This window comes from Chrysemys picta, chromosome 15 (genome assembly GCF_011386835.1).
Source record: "Chrysemys picta bellii isolate R12L10 chromosome 15, ASM1138683v2, whole genome shotgun sequence".
NCBI lineage: Eukaryota > Metazoa > Chordata > Testudines > Emydidae > Chrysemys > Chrysemys picta.
This window is the reverse complement of record NC_088805.1, coordinates 12,009,421-12,032,583: the sequence shown is the minus strand read 5'-3', so window position 1 is coordinate 12,032,583 and position 23,163 is coordinate 12,009,421. Positions and strand designations below refer to the sequence as shown.

Below are 23,163 nucleotides of genomic sequence, written 5' to 3'. Positions count from 1 at the left end.
GCCGCAGCCGCGCCGCGCGCCCCTGCCCGCTGCGGCCTCTGCGACTGCCGCGCCTCGTGGCGGCCGGGCCCGGGCGGAGCTCGCGCCGCCTCAGCTGCTGCCGCTCCAGCTCCGTGCTGCGCGCGCGCCCCTCCGCCGCCTCAGCCTTTTGTTTCGCCCCCCCCAGCTCTCAATCCCCTCGCGCTTTGCAGGCAGCGCGCGCCGCCGCCGTCGGGCCCGGACAGCCGCGGGGAGGGGGAGGAAGCGGCGCGCGCCGCCGGACAGCCTGAGAGCGAGCGCCGCCTGCAGGCCGCCGGGGGCAGCGCAGCCCCCATGGAGCGGGTGAGCGAGGCCGCCGCCTGCGGCCCGTCGTCGGGTTGCTACACCTACCAGGTGAGCCGCCACAGCGCCGACATGCTGCACAGCCTCAACCAGCAGCGCAAGAACGGCGGCCGCTTCTGCGACGTGCTGCTGCGGGTGGGCGACGAGAGCTTCCCCGCGCACCGGGCCGTGCTGGCCGCCTGCAGCGAGTACTTCGAGTCGGTCTTCAGCGCGCAGCTGGGCGAGGGGGCCGGCGGGGGCGCGGAAGGGGGCGCCCCGGAGGCCGGGGCTGGCGGCGGCGGGGCGGCCGCGGGCGGGCGGGAGCTGGAGATGCACACCATCAGCTCCAAGGTCTTCGGGGACATCCTGGACTTCGCCTACACCTCGCGCATCGTGGTGCGGCTGGAGAGTTTCCCCGAGCTCATGACGGCCGCCAAGTTCCTGCTCATGCGCTCCGTCATCGACATCTGCCAGGAGGTCATCAAGCAGTCCAACGTGCAGATCCTGGTGCCCCCCGCCCGCCCCGACATCATGCTCTTCCGCCCCAGCGCCGCCGACCTGGGCTTCCCCCTCGACATGACCAACGGGGCCGGCCTGGCGCCCAATGGCAACGGCATCGCCGGCATGCCCGAAGACGAGGCTACGCGGGCCGCCCTCACCGCCGCCCAGTCCTCCTTGCCCGTCCTGCAAGGCGTCGACCGTCTGCCCATGGTGGCGGGACCCTTGTCGCCACCCCTACTGGCCTCGCCTTTCCAGAACGTGGGGACCAGTGCCCCAACTTTGGGCACCAAGAGGGGCAGGGGGCGTCCCCGCAAAGCAAACGTCTTGGACTCCATGATGTTTGGTACCCCAGGGGGTCTGCGAGAGGCTGGCATCCTTCCTTGTGGCCTCTGTGGGAAAGTGTTTACAGACGCCAATCGTCTGCGGCAGCATGAGGCTCAGCATGGGGTGACCAGCTTACAGTTGGGTTACATAGACATCCCACCGCCAAGGCTTGGTGAAAATGGGGTGCCTGGTCAGGATGATCCTGATGCCCCCCGAAAGAGGAGCAGGACAAGGAAGCAGGTGGCCTGTGAGATCTGTGGCAAGATTTTTCGGGACGTGTACCACCTGAACCGGCACAAGCTGTCGCACTCCGGCGAGAAGCCATATTCTTGTCCAGTGTGTGGGCTACGGTTCAAGCGGAAAGACAGGATGTCCTATCACGTTCGGTCTCATGATGGCTCTGTGGGAAAGCCCTACATCTGCCAGAGCTGTGGAAAAGGCTTCTCCAGGTAAGAGGACATTGATGTGGAATGGAAAAGACCTAGAGGGTTATCTAGTCCACCTCTTGAGGACCAGTGTAGAATCATCCCCACTCTGCTAATTTTACATAGATGGGGCTTTCATCGTTTTTTTTTTGGGGGGGGGGGAGACTATTTTACAGCCCTGTAGAAGAGTTAACTAGTAATTAAATCACAAAATGTGGAGTTGGGTTTTGTCGTAGACTTGGTGTGTGACGGTGGGCAAGTTACTCTTCTGTCAAATGGGTATTGAAATAATTGGGTGTTCAGAGGCTTAATTATGGGTTGGGAAGTGATTTGAAGCCCTCCACTGCAAGTTGCTATTGAAGTGCCGAGTATTTTCATTGTCTTAACTTCACTCCATTTGTCCTAGTGTATAATCACCCAGATATGAATGAAGAGTTGATATTTCCAAGTCTGCAGCAACAGTTATCTCTTTAATACATGGTCTTTGTGTCCTTTGTGTTTACAGCATCCTGAAGGGGATCCTGTTTCTACCCTGCAGCATACATAAGATCTGTGTATTTAATGTGGCTGATATTTGTTGTCACTTAGTGAACTCCCACAAACAAGTGGATCTTTGATACTGCCTTAATATGGCTTGTGTGTATCTTGTGGTTTGAGTTCAGGAATGAATTTGAGACTTGGGTCTTTCACTAGTTTAGTGTTCAATTTGAGGAGAGGTAGATAAGGGAAAAGAGTCAATACCAGCCTTCCTACTTCTGCAACGTCCTTAGTTAATGGATATGAGCTCTTTCACTTGCTCTGGCTGGTGAGAAGGAACTGAGATGTTAAGCAGTGAAATTCCCCTTTGGATAAAGGTACCCCAGGAATATAAACTTAAAAATCTTTGTTTCTACTGAATCTGCTCTGATAATAAGGACAGGATCTCTTTGCTATACATACAAACAAAATCTATGATAAAGAGGAGTTCTACAATAACTGGCAAGTGCAGGAATGTTTGAAGACAATAAACTTGTTACAGAAACAGCATCTACTTGAAATCTAATCACCATGAGGAGATAAAAGTACTTTCATGTCCTGTACCTGCCCCTGAGATCCCCTGCCAGTTTTTATTTTCCAATCACACTTTAATAAAAGAAAAATCTTTTACCCTGCTGTTGCTGTGATGAAAGACTTCCATGCATAAAATAAAGTAACCGACTGATTTTCCGAGGTACTGAAAACTCAGTGCTCCCATTGAGTTCAGAAAACCAGGGCCTAAATGTTAAAAGTGGGAACAGTGAAAATGTTGACATGCCTTTGTAAAAAAAACAACAACTTAAAAATAGAGAATATTTTTTTCTCTAGTCTTCTAGTTTTAGTAATCTTAAGTGTTATACAAAAGTATGTAAACAAACAGAAGTGTGATGTTTAACTTTACAGTATGCCTTTAGTTCAAGGATTGATTCAAGGGGCATCCCTGGAAGTCCATAGGTATGTACTAGGAGTTCAAACCTCTGACTAGTCTTTCCAGTTAAACAGCCCCAGCCCACCTGCCCAGGCATCAGGTTTAACAGCTTAACTGTGGAGTTAACTTATCTTCTGTCTCTTGAAAATGAATTCCACCCAGCGCTCTCTGACTGGCTGAGACTTGAAAGTTGGGGGAGGAGAGTTGGAGAATTAGTTTCCAAGCAGCTTTGGCCTCATACAATGAAAAGCTTTCTTCTCACCCAGAGAAACACCCACTAGGAAAATCATTAGCTATTCAGGCTTCCCTCCTTCAAAACAAGCTTTACCAATCACTGGGAATGGACTAACTTCTTTCAGTAATAATTTGCTCTTCTACAGCACTTCTAGTTGAAGCCCTCAAAGTACTTTACAAACATTAATTATGCCTCACAGCGTAGTTGTGAGGGAGGACAATATTTTTTCCATGTTATATCTGAGGAAATTGAGACACAAAAGTAGAATTTAATGCCAAAATTTTCATACTGGGGTGCCTAAAGTTGAATCCCTAAATCCATATTTGGACACCTAAATCAAAGTGGCCTGACTTTAAAATGCTCAGCACTTCTGACACTGAGGTCACTTTGATTTAGGTGTTCAGATATGGATTTAGAAGGCCAACTGTAGGCATCCCAGCATGAAAACTTTAACCTAGATCTCCTGATTATTCTGATCAGAAAACAGTATTTCCTTGCAGAGGGATGGCAGGATATTTATCAGAGTAGAGCCCTGACCGTTTCTGAGAAGTAAAATATAATGGGTTGCTTGAATGAACTGGAGCCCAGACACACCAGAGAGAACTTTTCTTGGAGTGGATGCAATAGTGGCTTCTATTTTTAATGTTTGTTTTCAAGTATATATATATGTGTGTGTGAGTGTCTATATACATATATAAATACATATATATATATATTTTTTTAAGGCCAGACCACTTGAATGGGCACATCAAACAGGTGCACACGTCGGAGAGACCTCATAAGTGTCAGGTAGGAGCAGGGGGATAAAAGAGGGTTTATATCTTTTTATTTTAAAAAAGGCAATGAATGTACATGTGTGCAAAGAATGATCAAACATTGATAGAAATATCATGTATGTGTGAACTGAGATAAATCATGTTTGTAACTAATCATGTTCAACAAACTGACAGCTGCTTTACATTCCTCTCTCTACCCTCCCCCCACCACTCCCTGTTATCATCTCCTGCTGCTCTGGTCCTCCTGCCTCCCCTCCCCCTCTACCAGATGTTCTTTCTTGCTGCTCTATCCCAGTCCCCACCCTGGAAACCTTACCCTGCTGCTTTGTCCCTAGCTGTCTCAAATGATGCCCTTTTTCTCTTCTGTAGTTCAGTGGCCACTAACAAGAGGCTCAAATTCTGGCTTTAATTTTTTAATATAATTTCAAATACAGTTGATAATTTAACTTCACTTGCCGTGAAGCTCTTTGTATCACATAGCCTTCAGAACATTGCACTGAGCAAAACTGGAAGCGTTTTTTTCAGCAAGGACATGGGTGACATCAGCACAGTATCCTTTGAAATGCAGAGTAATATCAACTTTCATAGTTCTTTACAGTTAAACAATAAGTCTTCCATTAAGGTTTAAAACCAAATCAAGCCTTTTATAATCCATTTGCGGGGCGGGTGAGAGAGTAGTTAACAGGCATCTGGGCAAAACAGTTTCCATTATGACCCCCTGTCTTCAAACACTTTTATGGTAAATTTCTGAAATATTTGCTTCTTGGGCCAAAATTTTCCATGCTTGGTGTCTGAAGGAAGGTGAATTTTACAGAAAGTTAGAGCAAAATCCCTTCAGTTTTCTTTGAGGTCAGTGAGGGTGGGGGAGAAATTTTTCCATTCTAAAAAATTCTAACCCCATCCTGTCTGACTGTTGCCTCTTAACCTGCATTTTTCTGTCTCCTGACACATGCCCCTGTTTTTCTTCCAAATTGTGGGGGATTGTGGGATGTTTTTGCAGTTTAAAGTAATCCAATGAGCAGATTTTCAGAGATGTAGAGCACCTAAAGCAGGGGTGGACAAACCTTTTGGCCCGAGGGGCACATCTGGGTTGGGAAATTGTATGCAGGGCCATGAATGTAGGGGCAGGAGTGTAGGAGGGGGTGCGGTGTGCAGGAAGGGGCTCAGGGCAAGGGTTTGGGGTACAGGAGGGAGTGTGGTGTGCAGGAAGGGACTCAGGGCAAGGGGTTGGGGTGCAGTGTGCAGGAAAGGGCTCAGGGCAAGGGATTGGGGTGTGGGGGTGCAGGAAGGGGCTCAGGGCAGGGGGTGTGGGGTGCAGGAGGGGTGTGGGGTGCAGGAGGGGGCTCAGGGCAGGGGGTTAGGGGGCTCAGGGCAGGGGGTTGGGGGGCAGGGTGCTGGAGGAGTTTGGGCTCTGGCCCAAAGCCACTTACCTCGAGCGGCTCCAGGGTGGCAGTGGCGCGCAGTGGAGCTAAGGCAGGCTCCCTGCCTGCCCTGGCCCCGCGCTGCTCCTGGAAGCGGCCAGCATATCCGGCAGTGGCTCCTGGGGGTGGGGTGGGGCAGGTGCCTTGCGCTGCCCTCACCTGCGGGTACCGTCCCCAAAGCTCCCATTGGCTGCGGTTCCCCTTTCCCGGCCAATGGGAGCTGCGGGGGGCAGTGCCTGCAGGCGAGGGCAGCACATGGAGCCCTCTCCCACCCCCCCGCCCCCCGCTCCCTTCCCTCCAGGGGCCACAGGGATGTGGTGCCGGCTGCTTCCGGGAGCAGCGCGGGGCCAGGGCAGGCAGGGAGCCTGCCTTAGCCCCACTGCGCCACGGGGCTGGCAATCCCATGGGCCGGATTGAAAGCCCCGATAGGCCGGATCCTATCTGCGGGCTGTAGTTTGCCCTCCCCTGACCTAAAGGCTCCTGTTGACCTCATTGGGAGTTGTGGGTGCTCAGCACCTTTGAAAATCAGGCCATAGGGCCTTCAAGCCAATTAAACACCTTAAACCTATCTAAAGTCTTAAATTGGCTTATGTTTCTTAAGATGATATAAATCTATAGATTAGGTTAAATCAGAAAAATTCCCAAACCACAATTTTTGTAAAAACAAGGTGACTAGTTGTATGTGGTGAGGATGCCTTAAAGATTTTTTTAAAATGCACACTTAAGTGTGTGTATGTATAAATATCTGTATATAATATAGATATTCATACACAGGTATGGACGTGTGTACTTAGCCTACAATGCGAGCAGAAACTCATCATTCTTTGGCCAGCTGGTGTGAAGCTTACAGAAAGTGTGCAGTTGACTAATAACACTGATAAGCACTAATTGTCCTTTGCTAACTGATACCTGTTAGGAAACAGATACATTTTATTTCATTTAGGAGTATTAAATGTAAACAACTAAATTCGTGCAAATCTAAGGGTGCATTGAGCACTCAAAAGTCAAGAAATACAAAAGTTAAGGTTCAACACACAACCTTAACTCTGCCCTTTACATATATAGATTACATGAGCACAGTTTCTTAGAATAATCTCCTATCTCTAGAATTGTAGAAAATGTTGCAAGATATTCTATAAGAAAATGGTATAATTAATGGTTATTAGGATAGTGACAGAATTAAGATTGCGAGTTCAACAGTAGCTTGTGCTTGACTTTTGACTGCTTAATTGTTCAAACTTAATGTGGCCATAATAATTAATATAAATAAGGTGTAGACGATTTGTTGAACACCTACTATCTATCTTTGCAAAAACTACTTGGCAGCACCCTGTCAGAATTATAACGTTTCTCTGCATACACACACATCTCTATTTGTGCATGATATACACCACAGAAAGGATATCATTCTGGAAAACAGTGCTGTAAATTTGTTTCAAATCTAAAATATATACTAATGTGCCTTTCATTCTAGTTATCTCCTGAAAAATAACTTTCCCTCCCATAGAATTATCTTTTCTAGTTACCAAGTTTGGGCACTGAGGCACAAAATAGCTCAATATTGGTATGTTGTTTCTCCATACCTCACCACCATTTGTCCTTGATTTCACTTGAAAATCAATGAAGCTGTTTTAGCTCCCCCTAGTGGCAGTTAGAGCTCCTTTGAGAATTCTGTTATGTACAAATGACAAGGATCCTTGAACCACCTTAATTACAAAAGAGAAGTATTGTTTTGGCAAAGAGAAAAATGTTTTCCAGGCTCCTCTATTTTTAAAGATATTCTTCAGAACTGTGCTGTACAATCTGTCACTTACCTGAGTCCCTACATGCATCTCTGCAAACCAACGAGGCTCCAAGGTGATATCACAGCACTGTGGATTCTGGGCCATCAACACAAACATAACCTCAGGGCAGCTGAAATGAATCTGTGGTGAGGAGATTGCCATGTGATAAATACCACTTATACAGGTCACTGTTAGGACTAGTCAGCACACAACACTGCACCTACATCACTTAAAAAGAGAGCTTTTCTCTGCAGACAAGCACCTGATTCCACTTTTTCCCTTCCTCTTAAAACAGACTCCGAATGGGGAAGGAAGCCCTCTACAGAGCCAGGTAATCTGAGAAATCAGATCCAATAAGTTGCTTTGGTGTCCAAGGCAGACACCAAATGGAACTCTGGATACTTTTCTCCCTGGTAACATTGGAATTTGTTAAATCTGTCAGTTAACTGCTTGACATGGGAGAAGGGGTAAATCAGTTTGCTGGCCATAATGGGATAGTTCAGGTTGCTGCCCTGGGGGCCTGACACGGGATTGAGGCGCTTGAGCTGCTGGGTTGATTACTTTGTAGGGATTGGTACTAACCTCAGGCTGCAGGGTGGGAGGAATGATGGTTTGAAAGTAATGTGGACTGAAATAGCAGAGAAAGATGGGGGAGAGAGATCAGAGGTTCATTATTTCTCAGGGAAGAAGGCACAGCTGACAGTCCTAGGTAACATCTGGCAATTTAAATAAACAAGAGAAAATACAAGTTGTTCAAAATCAAACTACATTTATTTGAAAAAATAAAAACTATTTATTGAAATTTACCTAAAATTGGCATTCCAAATCCAGTGCTTTTCCCCTTGATTTCAATGCAGAATGAGTTTCTTCCTGTCCTAATTTCTCTTACTTCCTGCCTATTAGCAGGAAAATGGCAGCCATCCTGGAATAAGCTCAGAGACATCCACAGCCATAGAAAAGTTGAAACTTCAAGAGGTATTTCTTAAACAATGTTATTTTAAACTTTTTTATATATTCTTTTTTGGTCTATTTATCTACCTATGCAATGTTTGATAGGAAAGCACTGGAGTTTTCCTTTATTATTAATAACAATTAATAATAAATCGCACTCATTTAGCATTTTACATCTTTAAAGCCTTTTACAAACATTAACTAATATTAACTGTAAGAGGTTTTCTCCAAACCTGGTCCTGTCTCTCTTGTATGATTCAGCTAAACTGGTTCGTGCTTTCTCAACTGGACCCTTATTTTTGTTCTTTAGACTTTTTTTTTTTTTTTTTTTTTTGCATGTCTGATCAGTACATAGCTTATCCAGGAATGGACTCTGTAAAAATTGGCAGCAAGACTGATTACCAAACAGAAATATGATTGTATTACCCCCACCCTAATCCTTCCACTTGATATGTTCAATGTAGGATAGATGATAGACACAAATCCTCATATGTTAGAATTAAAACTGTGTTATAGAACTGATGCCCACATATTCCGAGTACATTTGTACACAAGCTTGCTGTCACTTGATATTGAATTATTGGTGATGGAGCTTTTGACTTTCATGCTCCGCTGCTCAGGAACACATGTTAACTTTACCTCCAACAGGTTGATTTGTTGTTGGAATCCTTACTTAAAGACTTATTTGTTTCCAGTAGCATTTTGCTAAATGAAAGCTACACCTATTTGCTCAGCGCTGTGTCCTGAGAGTTCATATGAGGAGAAATCTCTTTCTCTTTCATGTTAAAGAAATTACTTTTTTTCCTTTCATCATTTGTGACTTACAAGTTTTTCTCTAGTGAGGTCCGCGAAATTCCATATATCACAGCAATCCATGTTTGTATCACTGTTTTTAAAATTATATTAGAAACTGATCCTGCAAGGTACTGAGTGTCCTGTTACAGAGTACCCTCAACTTCCATTGAAATAAAGTACCGTATATACTCGTTTATAAGCCGAATATTTTTGGTAAAAAAGTGACGCATCAAAGAGCGGGGGTCGGCTTATAAACGGGTCTACAACAAAATTTGATGATTTTAAACTCTATGGAATCATTTAATTGAATATCTAATACATTGTTGTTTTGTTTACCTGGAGTGTTCGCAGACATGGAGCCCCTCAACTCCCAGTGGCTGCGGTTCGCTGTTCCCTGCCAATGGGAGCTGTGGGAAGTGGCTGGAAACGGCAAACCGTGACCACTGGGAGCTATGGGGCTCCGTGCCTGTGAACACTCAAGGTAAACAAAACGTCCTGACCCCCCAGCAGCTTACCCTGACAGGCTGGGAGCCAAAGTTTTCCAACCCCTAAAATATAGGGTCGGCTTATAAAAGGGTCATACAATTTTTGCTATTTTTACTTATTCATCTTGGAGGGTCGGCTTATAGGCAAATGGGCTAATGAATGAGTATATACGGTACTTATCACCTCACAATATGGACCCTTAAGGGCCTGATCCAAAACTTACTGAAGTCAGTAGGTGCCTTTCAAATAACTTCAGTAGGCTTAGGATCAGGCACTTAGTGACAGCTATGTAAAATTCTACAGATGAACCTCTACTGTATTGCCAGTTTCATTTATTTTAAGCTACTGTGTTGTAATTGCAGTGCAGTAGTTACATTGTTATCCTAACAAAATCTACTTTACAGTGAAACAGCTGCCTAAAAAGTAAACCACTACTTCTGAAAAGACAAAAAGACACAAAACCATTCCCTAGATCACTTACTGGGTTTATATAATCTCCTAGGGAGCTGTGGTAGAAACCATGTGTCTCAATATTTCACCTAAAGGATGCTGTGGTACAAACCAATCACGGCGCAACCTTGAATTTTGTTATTTTCATCCAACTGGATTGGTCGCTCTGATATTTCTGGTTTTCTTTGTCCTCTATTTGTGAGCAATGTGTTCAGATTGCATTTTTTTTTTTATATAACATGTTGGTAAAGATTTGACTTGTTTCATGTATATGCAAATGATATGATCAGCCTTGCAAAACTGTCAAAAACATACCAGTCCAAGCATAAAATCTGCTTGCCTACACTCTGCGATTATGATAATGATGGGGGTTGGGATGGATGTCTCACTCATCTATCAAATTATTCTCCTGGTGTGAATGGGCAAGTAGAATTTTGCAAGGTTGACATGTATAGTTATAATGATAAGTTATCGTTTTACCCTAAGTTCATCTTGTTACATAATAGTAACTGGAGTATGACACCATAACAGGGATCAGGTTATCCACTGTAAACAGATTACACAGTGCCCTTCTGAGGTCTCTCTGCACTATGGATGCCAACACTCTCCTTCTGTAATGCCCTCTGTGATCCTGTCAATCCAACCTTACTTTCTGATCTCTGATGCTTTGTTTATACATCATGGGAAAACCATAGAGACTAGCGTCAAATTGATGAGATCACAAAGTGAATGCAGGAAGGAAATAGAGGGATTGACGTGAGTCTGCCTTATGTGACTACGATGTCACCATAAAATGAGCTAGGATAGACTCTGATGTCATTGGAATGGACTGTTCAAGAAGAACAATGGCAAATCTATTTAAGTTACCAAACATGATTTGTGAAGTTTTAGTAACGCAGATTTCAATGAGGAGCTGAGGCATTTCAGACCTGTGGTTTGTTTTTTTTACTCACATTTTACAGACTGTATTGTTTTAAAGCTTCTTCCTTTATGTCAAGTCCTAATCCTGGTGCCTGCTCCTTTTTGAGCAGTAACATTGCATCCTTTGCAGTGTGATTGTAACCTGGATTGCCTGTTTGGGGAAAATTAACTCATGATTGTTGCTTGTGTCCATGTGCAGGGTCTGAGAGTCTTACGGTGGGGGTCACTTAGTGTAGATATGGATATATAAACACTTGCAGCGGATTTGGTGACTCACATTGTTCTCCTTCTACCTGCAGACCTGTAATGCTTCCTTTGCCACCCGTGACCGACTGCGCTCACACTTAGCATGCCATGAAGACAAAGTTCCGTGCCAGGTGTGTGGAAAGTACTTGCGGGCAGCATACATGGCAGATCATTTGAAGAAACATAGCGAAGGACCAAGCAACTTCTGCACTATCTGTAACAGAGGTAATGATGAGCTGTCTCTTTATTTCAGGGGGATAGTGCAAGGCAGAGACAGCACTAAGCTCTGTAATGCTGTCTGCAGCAGGAAGTGATCATACCATAGCTTCCCTTGTTGTTTTCCTCATTGAACAATAAACATCTTGAAATTGATGGAAGTATTGGCCTGGCCTTTGGACATGACTAGGTGTTTCATATTCCTTCTCTGATGAAGTTTAAATTAAATGCAGAGCCTAGCATTTTTGGATGGATCTACAATTTTTTGCCAAATTCCCCTTCCACATCCCTCCAAAGTAACCAGTTCCTGCTTGCCATGGTGCACCTGCTCACTGTCACAGGGCTAGGCTAATTACCCTGGGGAGGGTCTGGGAGAAGATTCTTTAGTTTAATTTTACATAAGTATATGTGATATCCTGATCCCCTCTTAGCCTCCTGCACCAGAAGTGGAGCTCAGCTGCTCTCTCGTTTGAACCCTAGCAATTGCTTTGTGCCGGTTTACATTTACAAGGTTGGCTTTGTAAGAAAAAGAGCCAGAAACAGACTTTCATTTATAAAACAAACAAAGCTAAGCTTCTCCATTACATATGTACTTTCCACAAATTGGGGGGGAGCAAGGCCTGCAGATTTAGGTAGCGTGGGACCTGACGGTAGGCTATGGATAAACAGGACAAAGTTTTTGGAAGAAAGACGTTAAAGGGTAATGGAATCTTAAGACCAGACTGACTGATATCATGAGACTCTTAAAACACTGAAGTAAAGACGCTACTTCAGAACAATGCTGTAGATTGCAAGAGAGACATGCGGCTGGTGCCAGGTGAACAAAAAGACACTTGTGCATCTTTGCACACTTCTGTTAGCAGCAGTGGAATAACAACTGGTTTTCAGGGAGGGTGAAAAGATACCTACTAGAGGATTTCCTTGGATAGTCCATCTGTGTAGGAAGCATTAAAGTTAGCGATTAGGAAAGGGTTCAGAGATAGTAAAAGAGAGCAAAAGGATTCCCAGAATGAAGAGGTAGGATATAGAGGGACTCCTGACACACAAGGAAAGGACTGATCCAGGTATTGTATCAAAAGCACTGTATTTTCTGTTCTCCCGAAACATTTGTCTCCTGCTTCACATATCATAGAATCATAGAATATCAGGGTTGGAAGGGACCTTAGGAGATCATCTAGTCCAACCCCCTGCTCAAAGCAGGACCAATCCCCCATATCTAGATATACACTGGTTTATTGCTTGCACAGAACCCTGACCAACACTTTACTAATTTTTGAAGTGTACCTGCTAGTACCTGATAACAATTATTACAGGTAAGGGATGTTTCTGCATGGAATGAACTTGGTGTTGGATAAAGTAAAACCTGTTAGGTTGTTGAATGGGTTGGTTTCATGTGTGGGAACACCTTTTCGTGTGTTAGAGGTGGCCACTGTCAGTTATGGGACTACCTTTTGGTTTTGTTGAAGGGGTCTATTTTAATTCCGTTTTTCAGTTGAAGGGAGCTGATATCTATATCTAATATAGTTGTTACATAGCTGAAAGTTTGGGGACAGTGTGCAGGATCGGAACAGTTGGGTGGTTAGAGTAGGTAAAGATGCGTAGTGAGTGACTTGTTAAATTACGAAAGAGCCATTGTCCACTGTGGAAACACCTTTTGGGTCCAAAGTGAGTTAAGCTTTTGCATGGAAACACCAGTTTGCTAAGAAATCCTCAGGGTTCTTAAATTCCATGGATTTGGATATTAAAATGAATATAGGCCGCCTTCAAGGAAGGAGGGCCTGACTTCTGAAAATCTTTTATTTAACGTATCCTGACAACTCTTGCACTGAGATTCAGAAGCCCCTGATCCAAGTTCTCTTCAGCTATGCCCTCAGTCAAACATGGTGGATAGCACATTGAAAATTCATTCATGTTAACTGGAACTGGAATATTTCTTGGATTTGAGAACCTGGGATTCACCCTAGCAGCCACTGGATGTCACTGCTGCTCCTCAAAAATCCAACCAGGAAAACAAAGGCATTGGTTTGGCCATCAAACAATGAAATGATTAATAAGGGCTATTTACACGTTACAGCTTTAAGCAGAAATCTAAATCAAATGTAAGCGTGTGTGTGTGTGTGTGTGTGTGTGTGTGTAAGTAAAGGTGGAGGGGTCTGATGAGCATCCAAGATAGCAGACAGCTTTTAAAAGTGCTGCTTTTTTTTCTACACTTCACTGTTGTCTTATGCTTTGTCAGAAAGAGAGATTAGGCTGTTGTGAACTTAAATTTCTACCAGCACCTACAAATAATACTTAATCTGCTAAAGACTGGCCATCTGCAGCTAAAATTCAAGGAAATAAGCTTATTAATCTCTTAAGTACAGACTGAACGTGTTGAGCAAGTATGACATCATATGCTAAGAACTCAGTGGGATACGTACTGCTTAAAAGTGACATGGATAAGAAGTTTGAAAGCCCTAGTTCAAGATGTGTGATGACAATCAGTAGACAATGTGAACTGTTGTGTTTAGAAGTCCTATAAACTGCAGACCACTGAGAAACGAAATGCACTGGAAAATTTCATACTAAGAAACCATGATAGAGGTTCATGTCCACAGAATCTGTGGAAGTTTTTCTTCCTCCCTGGAGGTGATGATTGTGCTAAGAGTAGTTTGTTTTGATCTTCCCCTTTAAATGCGTTTTGGTGCACTGCTTCCTTGGAATGGTAATTTAAGTAATGCTGGCTATGATAACTATAGAGCAAGAAACAAAGATGTAAAAAAAAAAATTAAATGAATTTGGGGCCAGGTTCTGGCCAAGCTTGGGCAGCCGAGGAGGAAGAAAGCAAGGACTCTTGGGCGGATGAGGAAGAGGTTCTTGTGTGTACAAATATATTTTAGTGTTAAAATGAGGAGGGAAAATACGGGCTTTATTCTGACAGACTGAGAGGTTTTCTATGGAAAGCTAGTGATGTGCATCTTTCTGTTCTAAAGGTATAGGGGATTCTTCCTGGAATTTGGAAGGAACAGTCACAGATCTGTTACAGACACCTAGGGCATCTTTATCTTTCCTGGTTTAAAATTTTTATTTCCTTTTACAGTGGAAAAATATGGTCTTCAGAAATCACCACCTCCGAGTCAGTTCAAGGAGATTTGTGTAATTAGGATGTTAATGGTTAGAATGATTATTAGCATCCATAATTAATCTTGTTTACTCTGGGAAGCTGTACTTTCTGGGAAGGGGTTTCTGTAAAGGAGTTGTGCAATAGAGGTACTGTAATACCTTAGAAATCTAAGTACTTAGAAAACAATTTTCAAAAATCCATCACTGTCAGTATCTCTGTTTAGTGACTGGGACTTCTCTCTCTCTCTCTCTGAGGGGGCAGCCATTTTGCTGATACTTGTCGACAGGGGCTCCATTTGATGATGCAGAGTAGGGTTCAGATGGTTTTGCCAAAAGGAAGTATTGGACACTGAGATTTAAAAGTTGCTGTAAGGAAAGTTCTGTAAGTTCATTTTTAATATTGGTTTGTTTAACTGAACAGTTAATACATCAACTTTAACTTAATTTTCATAAACTTATTTTTTTATTAAAATATTCTTTCTAAAGGCAAATTAATTTTATTTAGTTCATCAAACTGTCAACTGCTGCTTCCTGTCTAATTGTTACATATTTTCTCTTATTCTATTCTAAGGTCCTTAGAAATTTTATGTATTGGTTTAGGTTGGGTTTAGGCTCAAAGGAAGCTAGAGGAGATAAGCATCCAACACCCTTAGACTCCTTTGACAATCTTAGCATTGTTTTTTTTAAATAAGATATAATGATTAGAAAGTGCAACATAAGACAGACACTTCCTGTTAAGTACATGTCCAGTTTCCATGCCACAGGCATCCCATGAGTCAACTAATGCCACAGGTTCTGCTCCTGGTGGACTCACCTTCTATGTAAAGTGTGGTGTTCAGACTGAGAATACGCTGTAATTATTTTGATAGAAGGATGAATTCTTGCCATTCTTCCTGCTGGGCTTGAAGTGCTTGGTAAAGGCCAGGGGCTGGAGGCATTTGCCAGCTGATCTAGCTATATCCAGTTTAGACTGAACAAGGCACATCCTGCAGTAGTTCTTGGGAAGAGTTCATTACAGACAGAACACTTCTGTTTGGTAGGAGGTAGTCTACTTACTTCCTGTTCCTGTGCATGTTTGAAAGGCTTAAAATGGTAAGAAGAAGCAGGATCTGCTCCTTGGGGCTGTGAAACGTGTATGTGGATAGGGCAGTAGATGAGATGGGGTTCTTTTTTTTTTATTATTATTTTTTTTAAAGACTCTCTTTAAAGACTCTGGTTTGTTTTTAAGAGGGGTTTAAGAAGTGATAGATTATTCCTTGGGAATCCTCCACCTGTCTTGGTAGGATAGACACGTACCTATTTATAATTCTGGCCTTGTGTAAGTCTTGGACTGTGATCTTTCTCAAGCTATGATTATGCTAAAAATCTCACTTTATCTTAGCTGCTTATGAAGTAGCTTTTATTCATACTGCTTTGGTAGAAGTTGGTGGTTCACCCCTTCATCTACCAAGTGCATAGAAGAAATCCAGGCACTTTACAGGAAACTTTCACGATATAAACTTTCATTGTATAAAATAGTGTTTTCTGCAGGTGGAATCACAGAACTCGCCAAAGACTACCATGTTATGATTGTTCCCAATATAGATCCTTTCTTTTTTGTGAACTGCAATGAAACATAACAACATAAGAACGGCCCTACTGGGTCAGACCAAAGGTCCATCTAACCCAGTATCCTGTCTTCTGACAGTGGCCATTGCCAGGTGCCACAGAGGGAATGAACAGAACAGGTAATCATCAAGTGATCCATCCCCCTGTCTCTCATTCCCAATTTCTGGCAAACAGAGGTTAGGGACATCATTCCTGCCCATCCTGGCTAATAGCCATTGATGGATCTATCCTCTGAATTTATCTAGTTCTTTTTTGAACCCTGTTATGGTCTTGGCCTTCACAACATCCTCTGGCAAGGAGTTCCACAGGTTGACTGTGCGTTGTGTGAAGAAATACTTCCTTTTATTTGTTTTAAACCTATTAATTTCATTTGGTGACCCCTAGTTCTAGTGTTATGAGAAGTAGTAAACACTTCCTTATCTACTTTCTTTACACCAGTCATGATTTTATGGACCTCAATCATATTTCCAAGCTGAAAAGTCCCAGCTTTATTAATCTCTCCTCATACGGAAGCCTTTCCATACCCCTAATAATTTTTGTTGCCCTTTTCTGAACCTTTTCCAATTCCAATATATCTTTTTTGAGATGGGGTGACCACATCTGCACACAGTATTCAAGATGTGGGCGTATCATGGATTTATATAGCGGCAACATGGTATTTTCTGTCGTATTATCTATCCCTTTCTTAATTATTCCCAGCATTCTGTTCGCTTTTTTGACTGCCGCTGCACATTGAGTAGGTGTTTTCAGAGAACGATCCACAATGACTCCAAGATCTCTTTCTTGAGTGGTAACAGCTAATTTAGACCCCATCATTTTATATGTGTAGTTGAGATTATCCTTTCCAATGTGCATTACTTTGCATTTATCAACATTAAATTTCATCTGCCACTTTATCTATGCATCCCGTCCTGAGGTGACATGTACCCAGTCAGTATGTGGATAATTTAAATCCCCCATTATTATTATTGAGTTTTTTATTTTAATAGCCTCTCTAATCTTCCTTAGCATTTCACAGTCACTATCACTATCCTGGTCAGGTGGTCGGTAATAGATCCCTACCGCTATATTCTTATTATTAGAATATGGAATTTGTATCCATAGAGATTGGATGGTACAGTTTGATTCATTAACGATTTTTACTTCATTTGATTCTATGCCTTCTTTCACATATAATGCCACTCCCCCACCAGCACAGCCTGTTCTGTCCTTCCGATATATTTTGTACCCTGGTATTACTGTATCCCATCGATTATCCTCATTCCACCAAGTTCCTGTGATGCCTATTATATCCATATCCTCATTTAATACAAGGCACTTTAGTTCACCCATTTTATTATTTAGACTTCTAGCATTGGTATATAAGCACTTTAAAAACTTGTCTCCTTTTAGCTGTCTGCCATTACACGAAACACAGCCTTTAAAACAGTACTTAACACAGAAATCTCTGGCAAGCTGAAATTAAGTTCCTACTTCATAATCCTATTTCACAGTTTGGTTCTGAGTTTGCTATATTGCAGCATCCACATACTTCTGGCACACACATTGTGAAATAAGGGAAGAAGGTTTCTATCCCTAAGTAGCTTCCAGCCTAGTTGGAAGTGTAACCATCACATCTGTATGATATGCCCATTTCACTCACAACCCAACTTCGATTCTTTCTTCATTTGCTGTGAATTTTAGCAGAGGAAGGATGTATATTTTCCTTGTCGATGCGATGTACTCAGAATCACACTTTGAGTCCTTGGAGAAATCTTATTTCAGAGGAATATATCCTTCCCTTCGGTGCTTTTGACAACTGATTTGGCCAAAACACAACTGCTCTGTTTTTTTTAAAAGTGAATATTTTTGCTCAATCACTGTTGTGGTTTTCTTGATGGATCCACAATGCTGTCTCCATATTCTGATTCTCTGCAGCTCAGCTGCTCTCAGGAGACAGTCCTTGTTCCACCCCAGGGATAAAAGCAGCCTGTCCGCTTCCTTTTTCTTCTCCAACGGGTTGCTATGAGCATTCTGTAATTGGGTTGTAACTAAATCCTCTGAGATCGTAAGGATTTATGATGCATTATTCATTCTGAACTTCAGGTTCTAGTGAAAGTCTCTGCATAGTAAGAGCCATTCTGTAAGAAAGGTAGAGGGATTTTTACTGTGAAACAGAGTTCAGTTTAAAATCAATACCTGGAGTAACTGACTTTGTTTTGCCTATTAAGGCCTTGTTTATGCTAGAAAGTTGTGCCACTATAGTTAAAGTGGGACAACCCTCCTACTCTGGATGCATTAATGTCCGCGTATAAAGGTGGTTTATACCAGGATAGCTATCCCTGTATGGGAAGGGGAATAAGTGTACCTGTATAAGGTACCTTTATACCGATATAACTGCACCCACAAGGGTTTGTACTGGTATAACTATATCGGTTTTAAAAAACAAAAAAACAAAAAACACCTCGCCAAACCAACATAGTTATACCAGTACAGTTTTCAAGTGTAGACCAGGCCTATGTTAGTGGCCAAAATGTAAATCTCTCTCTCCCTCTCTTTTCTGTACGTTACTCTTTTGTTTGTTTAAAAAAAAAAAAAAAAAAAAGTCTGCTCATGTGACTGTACCGGTGGATCTTGTGCCCCTTTGTGATTCTTACAGGGAAAGGTTTCTAATATGAAAGTACCACAATGACGTCCGTTATTGATAAGTACCACAATAAGTCTTTATTCATAAGGTTGAAAGATTCCTCAAATGTCTGGCCTCTTTATCATTCAGTTATGGGCCTAATGATCCTCAGAATAATTGCCACAACTTCTAAAAGCTAATGAAAGAGTGCTTACAAAAATATTTGAGATGAATTGTCACATTACAGGGAAAGGTGAAGCAGGTGAACCCCAAAACATGAGCCCTTCTTAAAACAGTAGGAACGTGGCAAGGAATTACTGGCAGGTTCTAAATAACAGTTATGTTTGCAATTTCTCTTAATATGTTCTCTTACAATTTAGTAGGCATAAGCAGAAAGTTTCAGGACTTTGCTTTTGCAAGACTGAAGGATTCTAGGGCGTCGTCTTCTGTGGAAAGCTATTTCACATTTGATCTTTAGTTAGATCTAACATAAGGGTCCTACTTCAGCATGTTTTGGGTAGCCAGAAACTAACTTAGTGTGAGTCTCTTAAGGGAGACTAGGGGAGAGAGAGAAGGATAAAAGGAACAGGGAAGGCAGATGTGTGTCTTTGCTGGTGGCAGGATCTCATCTCCTTTTATCTTGTTTAGGTTTCTCCTCTGCCTCCTACTTAAAGGTCCATGTTAAAACCCACCACGGTGTTCCCCTTCCCCAGGTCTCCAGGCACCAGGAGCCCATCCCGAATGGGGGAGCAGCGTTCCACTGCGTCAGGACCTATGGCATCAAAGGCAAGCGACTCCCTGCTCTGCACTTTGCTTCTTTGCACAGGACTTTGTATTGTGGGGGGCTGGGCTGGGCATGGGAAAGGGGAGGAGGGAAAGACGGGGAAGTCCTAAGGAGAAGCTTAGCAAGAAGTGGAGAGGTTACATAGAGCTCATTTCTATAGTTTGTGCAAGGACCTCTCTGGGTACTTTATTGGGGAAAGTAGTAGAAGTACTTCAACTTCTGGTAGCTTCCTTCACTTTATTGAGGAAAAGACCTGTTAGGTCATCCAGCTCCTCTTCCTGTGAGTAGATTGTACTTGAATCTTAACTGAGGGGTTGTGAGTTGGGAAGGATAAGCTTATAGCTCAGTCTAGAATCTGGTACTGCCAAGATTCCCAGTTGTTCTTGAGATGCTCCAAGACTGATTGCAACCTCTGTATAGCCCAATTTCTGATTCCCGTGGAGGGAAAGTCAGGAAGATGCTTGTCTGATAGGAGTCATGATAGTCCATTTATTTCAGCTCAAATAGGTGAGGCGCCACATAGATATTTTTACTTCAACTTTTTTTTTTTTGCCTCTCTTACGCTGTGGTTGAGAAGAAGGATAAAGATATTGACTGCTTCTTTTTAGATGTCACTAATATTTAGTTTTGCTTTTGCTTAAAGTAAGTTATCTTTTTCAGAGTGGTTAAAATTATTTAACTTGTAAATAGCCTCTGTAAAATTAGTTATTAATATGTGTACAGTAACTTCCTTTTTGCCTCTCAGTTTTGGACCATCTGTATCCTTGGTCGAAGCTGGAACAGCAGAAAACCTCTCTCTGATATCGGAAACCATGGCTGTCCCAAAAAATTGGGGTTACTTTTGCCCTGGAGATCAGAACAGAGCTGAGTTAAGCATACCCTGTGCTCTGTCTTGTGCTGATGGGATGTCACAGTTGTGTAGCTTTCTTTCTATGGAAGTCTTCACAGAGTTGCTACAGAAGCGCCTTGGTCCTGGATGGTGTGCCGATTTAAAAAGGGTTTCTCCCTAGTGGGATATTGATTTCGTGCATGTCCTGTTTTGATTGCTAATGCTGATTCCACAGAAAGTCTGTTTTATGAAACATGGCCTTTCAGGATTAGGAGTAGAATGAAGTTTGTATTCTGAGAGTTGTTTGGGGAGTACGTCTGGGTTTGCCATGCTCATACATATGCCATGAGAGAGGATCATAGAAAAGCCTTCTTGGTACACTGCCAGAATAGGATGGGAACACCCCAAACATACCAGTGACACGGCTAGGGTATGTGTTGAAGTGACTGAGAATAATGCACTTTATTCTGAGAAGGAGCCTCTTGAGACTATATAGAACTGCATCTCCAGAAGCAGAGCAACTCCCTACTCCCAGGCTGGGATATTGGTGATGGAATAGTTCCAGGTTTCTTCATCTGTTGCCCTAAACTATTGTGCACTATGATTCCACCCAGAAGTGCCTGCTTCATTTCAATGCTGGGTGAAGTGACTCCAGCACCTAAACATGCATGATAAGATCTCCAGTAGAACCTCAGAGTTACGAACATCTTGGGAATGGAGGTTGTTCGTAACTCTGAAATGTTCGTAACAAAACGTTATAGTTGTTTCAAAAGTTTGCAACTGAACATTGACTTAATACAGCTTTGAAACTTTACTATGCAGAAGAGAAATGCTGCTTTTAACCATCTTAATTTAAATGAAACAAGCACAGAGACAGTTTCCTTATCTTGTCAAATCTTTTTGTAAACTTTCCCTTTATTTTTTTAGAAGTTTACATTTGACACAATACTGTATTTGTGTGTTGTTGTTTTTTGTTTGTTTTCTTTTTTTTTTTTTTTTTTTTGTCTGCTGCCGCTGCCTGATTCCATGCTTCCGGCTCCAAATTAGGTGTGTGGTTGACTGGTCAGTTTATAACTCTGGTGTTCATAACTCTGAGGTTCTACTGTACATTTATGTAATGTTTTACGTCTCAAAGGGGGCACCATAAGGGCACTATATAAATGTAAGAGGATATTATGGATACCTCCACTATCACTACAAATCTATAATATAAACTTGGGGTGCTGGTGGATGGAGCATGTCCAGGCTATGCAGAAGAGGGACCCACAGGGGCACAGTGCTTCATTACATGGAGGAGTATATCTATTAGGTCTGTAGCATTCTGTCATTTTGGGTAATAGTGAATCAGCTGATGACTACACATTTTACTTAAAAGCATTTTAGAATAGCACTCTTGGGAGATTAGGTTCTGAAAACTTGTCTTGTTGTTTTTCCATAGAAGGCCAGAAATGCTCACATTCGGACCCGATTGAGAGTTCTGATTCCTACGGCGACCTCTCTGATGCTAGTGACCTCAAGACTCCTGAGAAACAGAGTGCCAATGGGTCCTTCTCCTGCGATATGGCAGTCACCAAAAACAAAATGGAGCCGGAGGGAGAGAAGAAGTACCCCTGCCCTGAATGTGGCAGCTTTTTCAGATCCAAGTCTTATCTGAACAAACATATACAGAAAGTTCACGTCAGAGCCCTTGGGGGCCCATTGGGGGACCTGGGTCCTGCTCTAGGGTCCCCCTTTTCACCCCAACAGAACATGTCTCTTCTGGAGTCATTTGGGTTTCAGATCGTCCAGTCAGCATTTGCATCATCCCTGGTGGATCCAGAGGTCGACCAGCAACCAATGGGGCCAGAGGGGAAATGAGACCAGTTTAACCTTAACAAAACAAAGCAGCCGTCTGGTTATACCTATAAGACGCTGTGAATGAGAGAAGAAATAATGAAATTTGGTTCTATAGTTGAGAAATTTGTATTCATTTTAGCTCCCCTCCCTGTCTACCCTCCTTAAACCTTCTTTAGGGAAAAGAAGGCTTCTTGCCTGACGACCTGCAGAAAATCTGCATGACCCTGAATGAGAGATGTGACCTAAAACACCACATGGAGTGCCAGAGCTCCAGTGTGGTCTTTTAGAATAAATAAAAGCCACCAATGGTGGTCAGAATTGTAAACATCCCTAGTGACCCAAACATGTGGGGAACTAGGTTTTATGCCTTTGCCCTCTTCCCCCCCACCCCCAAAAAAAACCACAGTAAGTTTTTTACACACACCCATTACTGACTGCTCATAACATAAACAAAACCCTGTGGTACCTAGCAGGTAACGGTGCAGATGTCCTTTTAAAAATGGATTTTTAAGACAGCAAAAGAATTTGGACCCCGTCTGCCATTTGTGCTCTGAGTGCTGCAGCAGGAACTAACCTGCTGAGGAAAATCACCATTCAAAACAGGTTGTTTTTGTTACTTTTAACCATTAAACTTGCTGTCAGGTTTTTAATTCTCTATTATTATTATTTTAGGACCTGTTGTAGTGAATTGCTACTGAAAAGCCAGACTAAGGCGATATACAGAGCGCTCTTAAAGCAGCAGTCACGTTAGGGTTAGTATTAATTTTTTTTAGATGTATCATAATTAATAACTTGGCTAGTTAATTGTTTTAAGTCTATCGAAGAAATAGTTTTATCAAAAAAAAAAAAAAAAAAGGAAGAAAATACCTGTGTGGTCTGGTTGGTTGGTGCTCATTTGATATGTGGGTACCTAGAAGATGAACATGGTCAGCATCCGGGTAAACTATCTGTACCACTGACTTGTTTAGCCTGAATAAACCCAGGGTTCACAGAGTGATTTTTGAATTAATCAGATTGGACTGTATTAAAGAAGTTAGTATGTTACTTTACATCCCCTCGTTTTGTCTGGTTTTTGAGCAATGTAGCCACCTATCTGCAAGGTGTGCAGCTGAGATCCAGGAAAT

At 42.6% G+C, this 23,163-nt stretch overlaps 1 protein-coding gene across 17 annotated transcripts; it reads left to right on the top strand.

Annotated features, from left to right (window-relative positions):
• The first annotated feature begins 163 nt into the window (after positions 1-163).
• On the top strand, positions 164-22,903 carry PATZ1 (POZ/BTB and AT hook containing zinc finger 1). 17 transcript variants are annotated; one of them, XR_255389.4, is made up of 8 exons: positions 164-1,574; positions 3,955-4,018; positions 7,506-7,541; positions 8,114-8,185; positions 11,113-11,284; positions 19,239-19,376; positions 20,120-20,242; positions 21,642-22,903. XR_255389.4 is itself a non-coding variant. In XM_005288651.4 (8 exons), exons 1-8 carry the CDS (start codon positions 313-315, stop codon positions 21,673-21,675), a joined length of 1,836 nt encoding a protein of 611 aa, XP_005288708.1. In that variant the 5' UTR covers positions 164-312; the 3' UTR covers positions 21,676-22,903. The 17 variants fall into 17 exon arrangements, 14 of the variants coding, with proteins under 14 accessions (XP_005288708.1, XP_065423923.1, XP_042697582.1 ...); XM_005288651.4 differs by having other exon boundaries at positions 19,304-19,376; XR_010592749.1 differs by lacking the exon at positions 7,506-7,541 and having other exon boundaries at positions 8,117-8,185.
• The last annotated feature ends 260 nt before the right edge of the window (positions 22,904-23,163 follow it).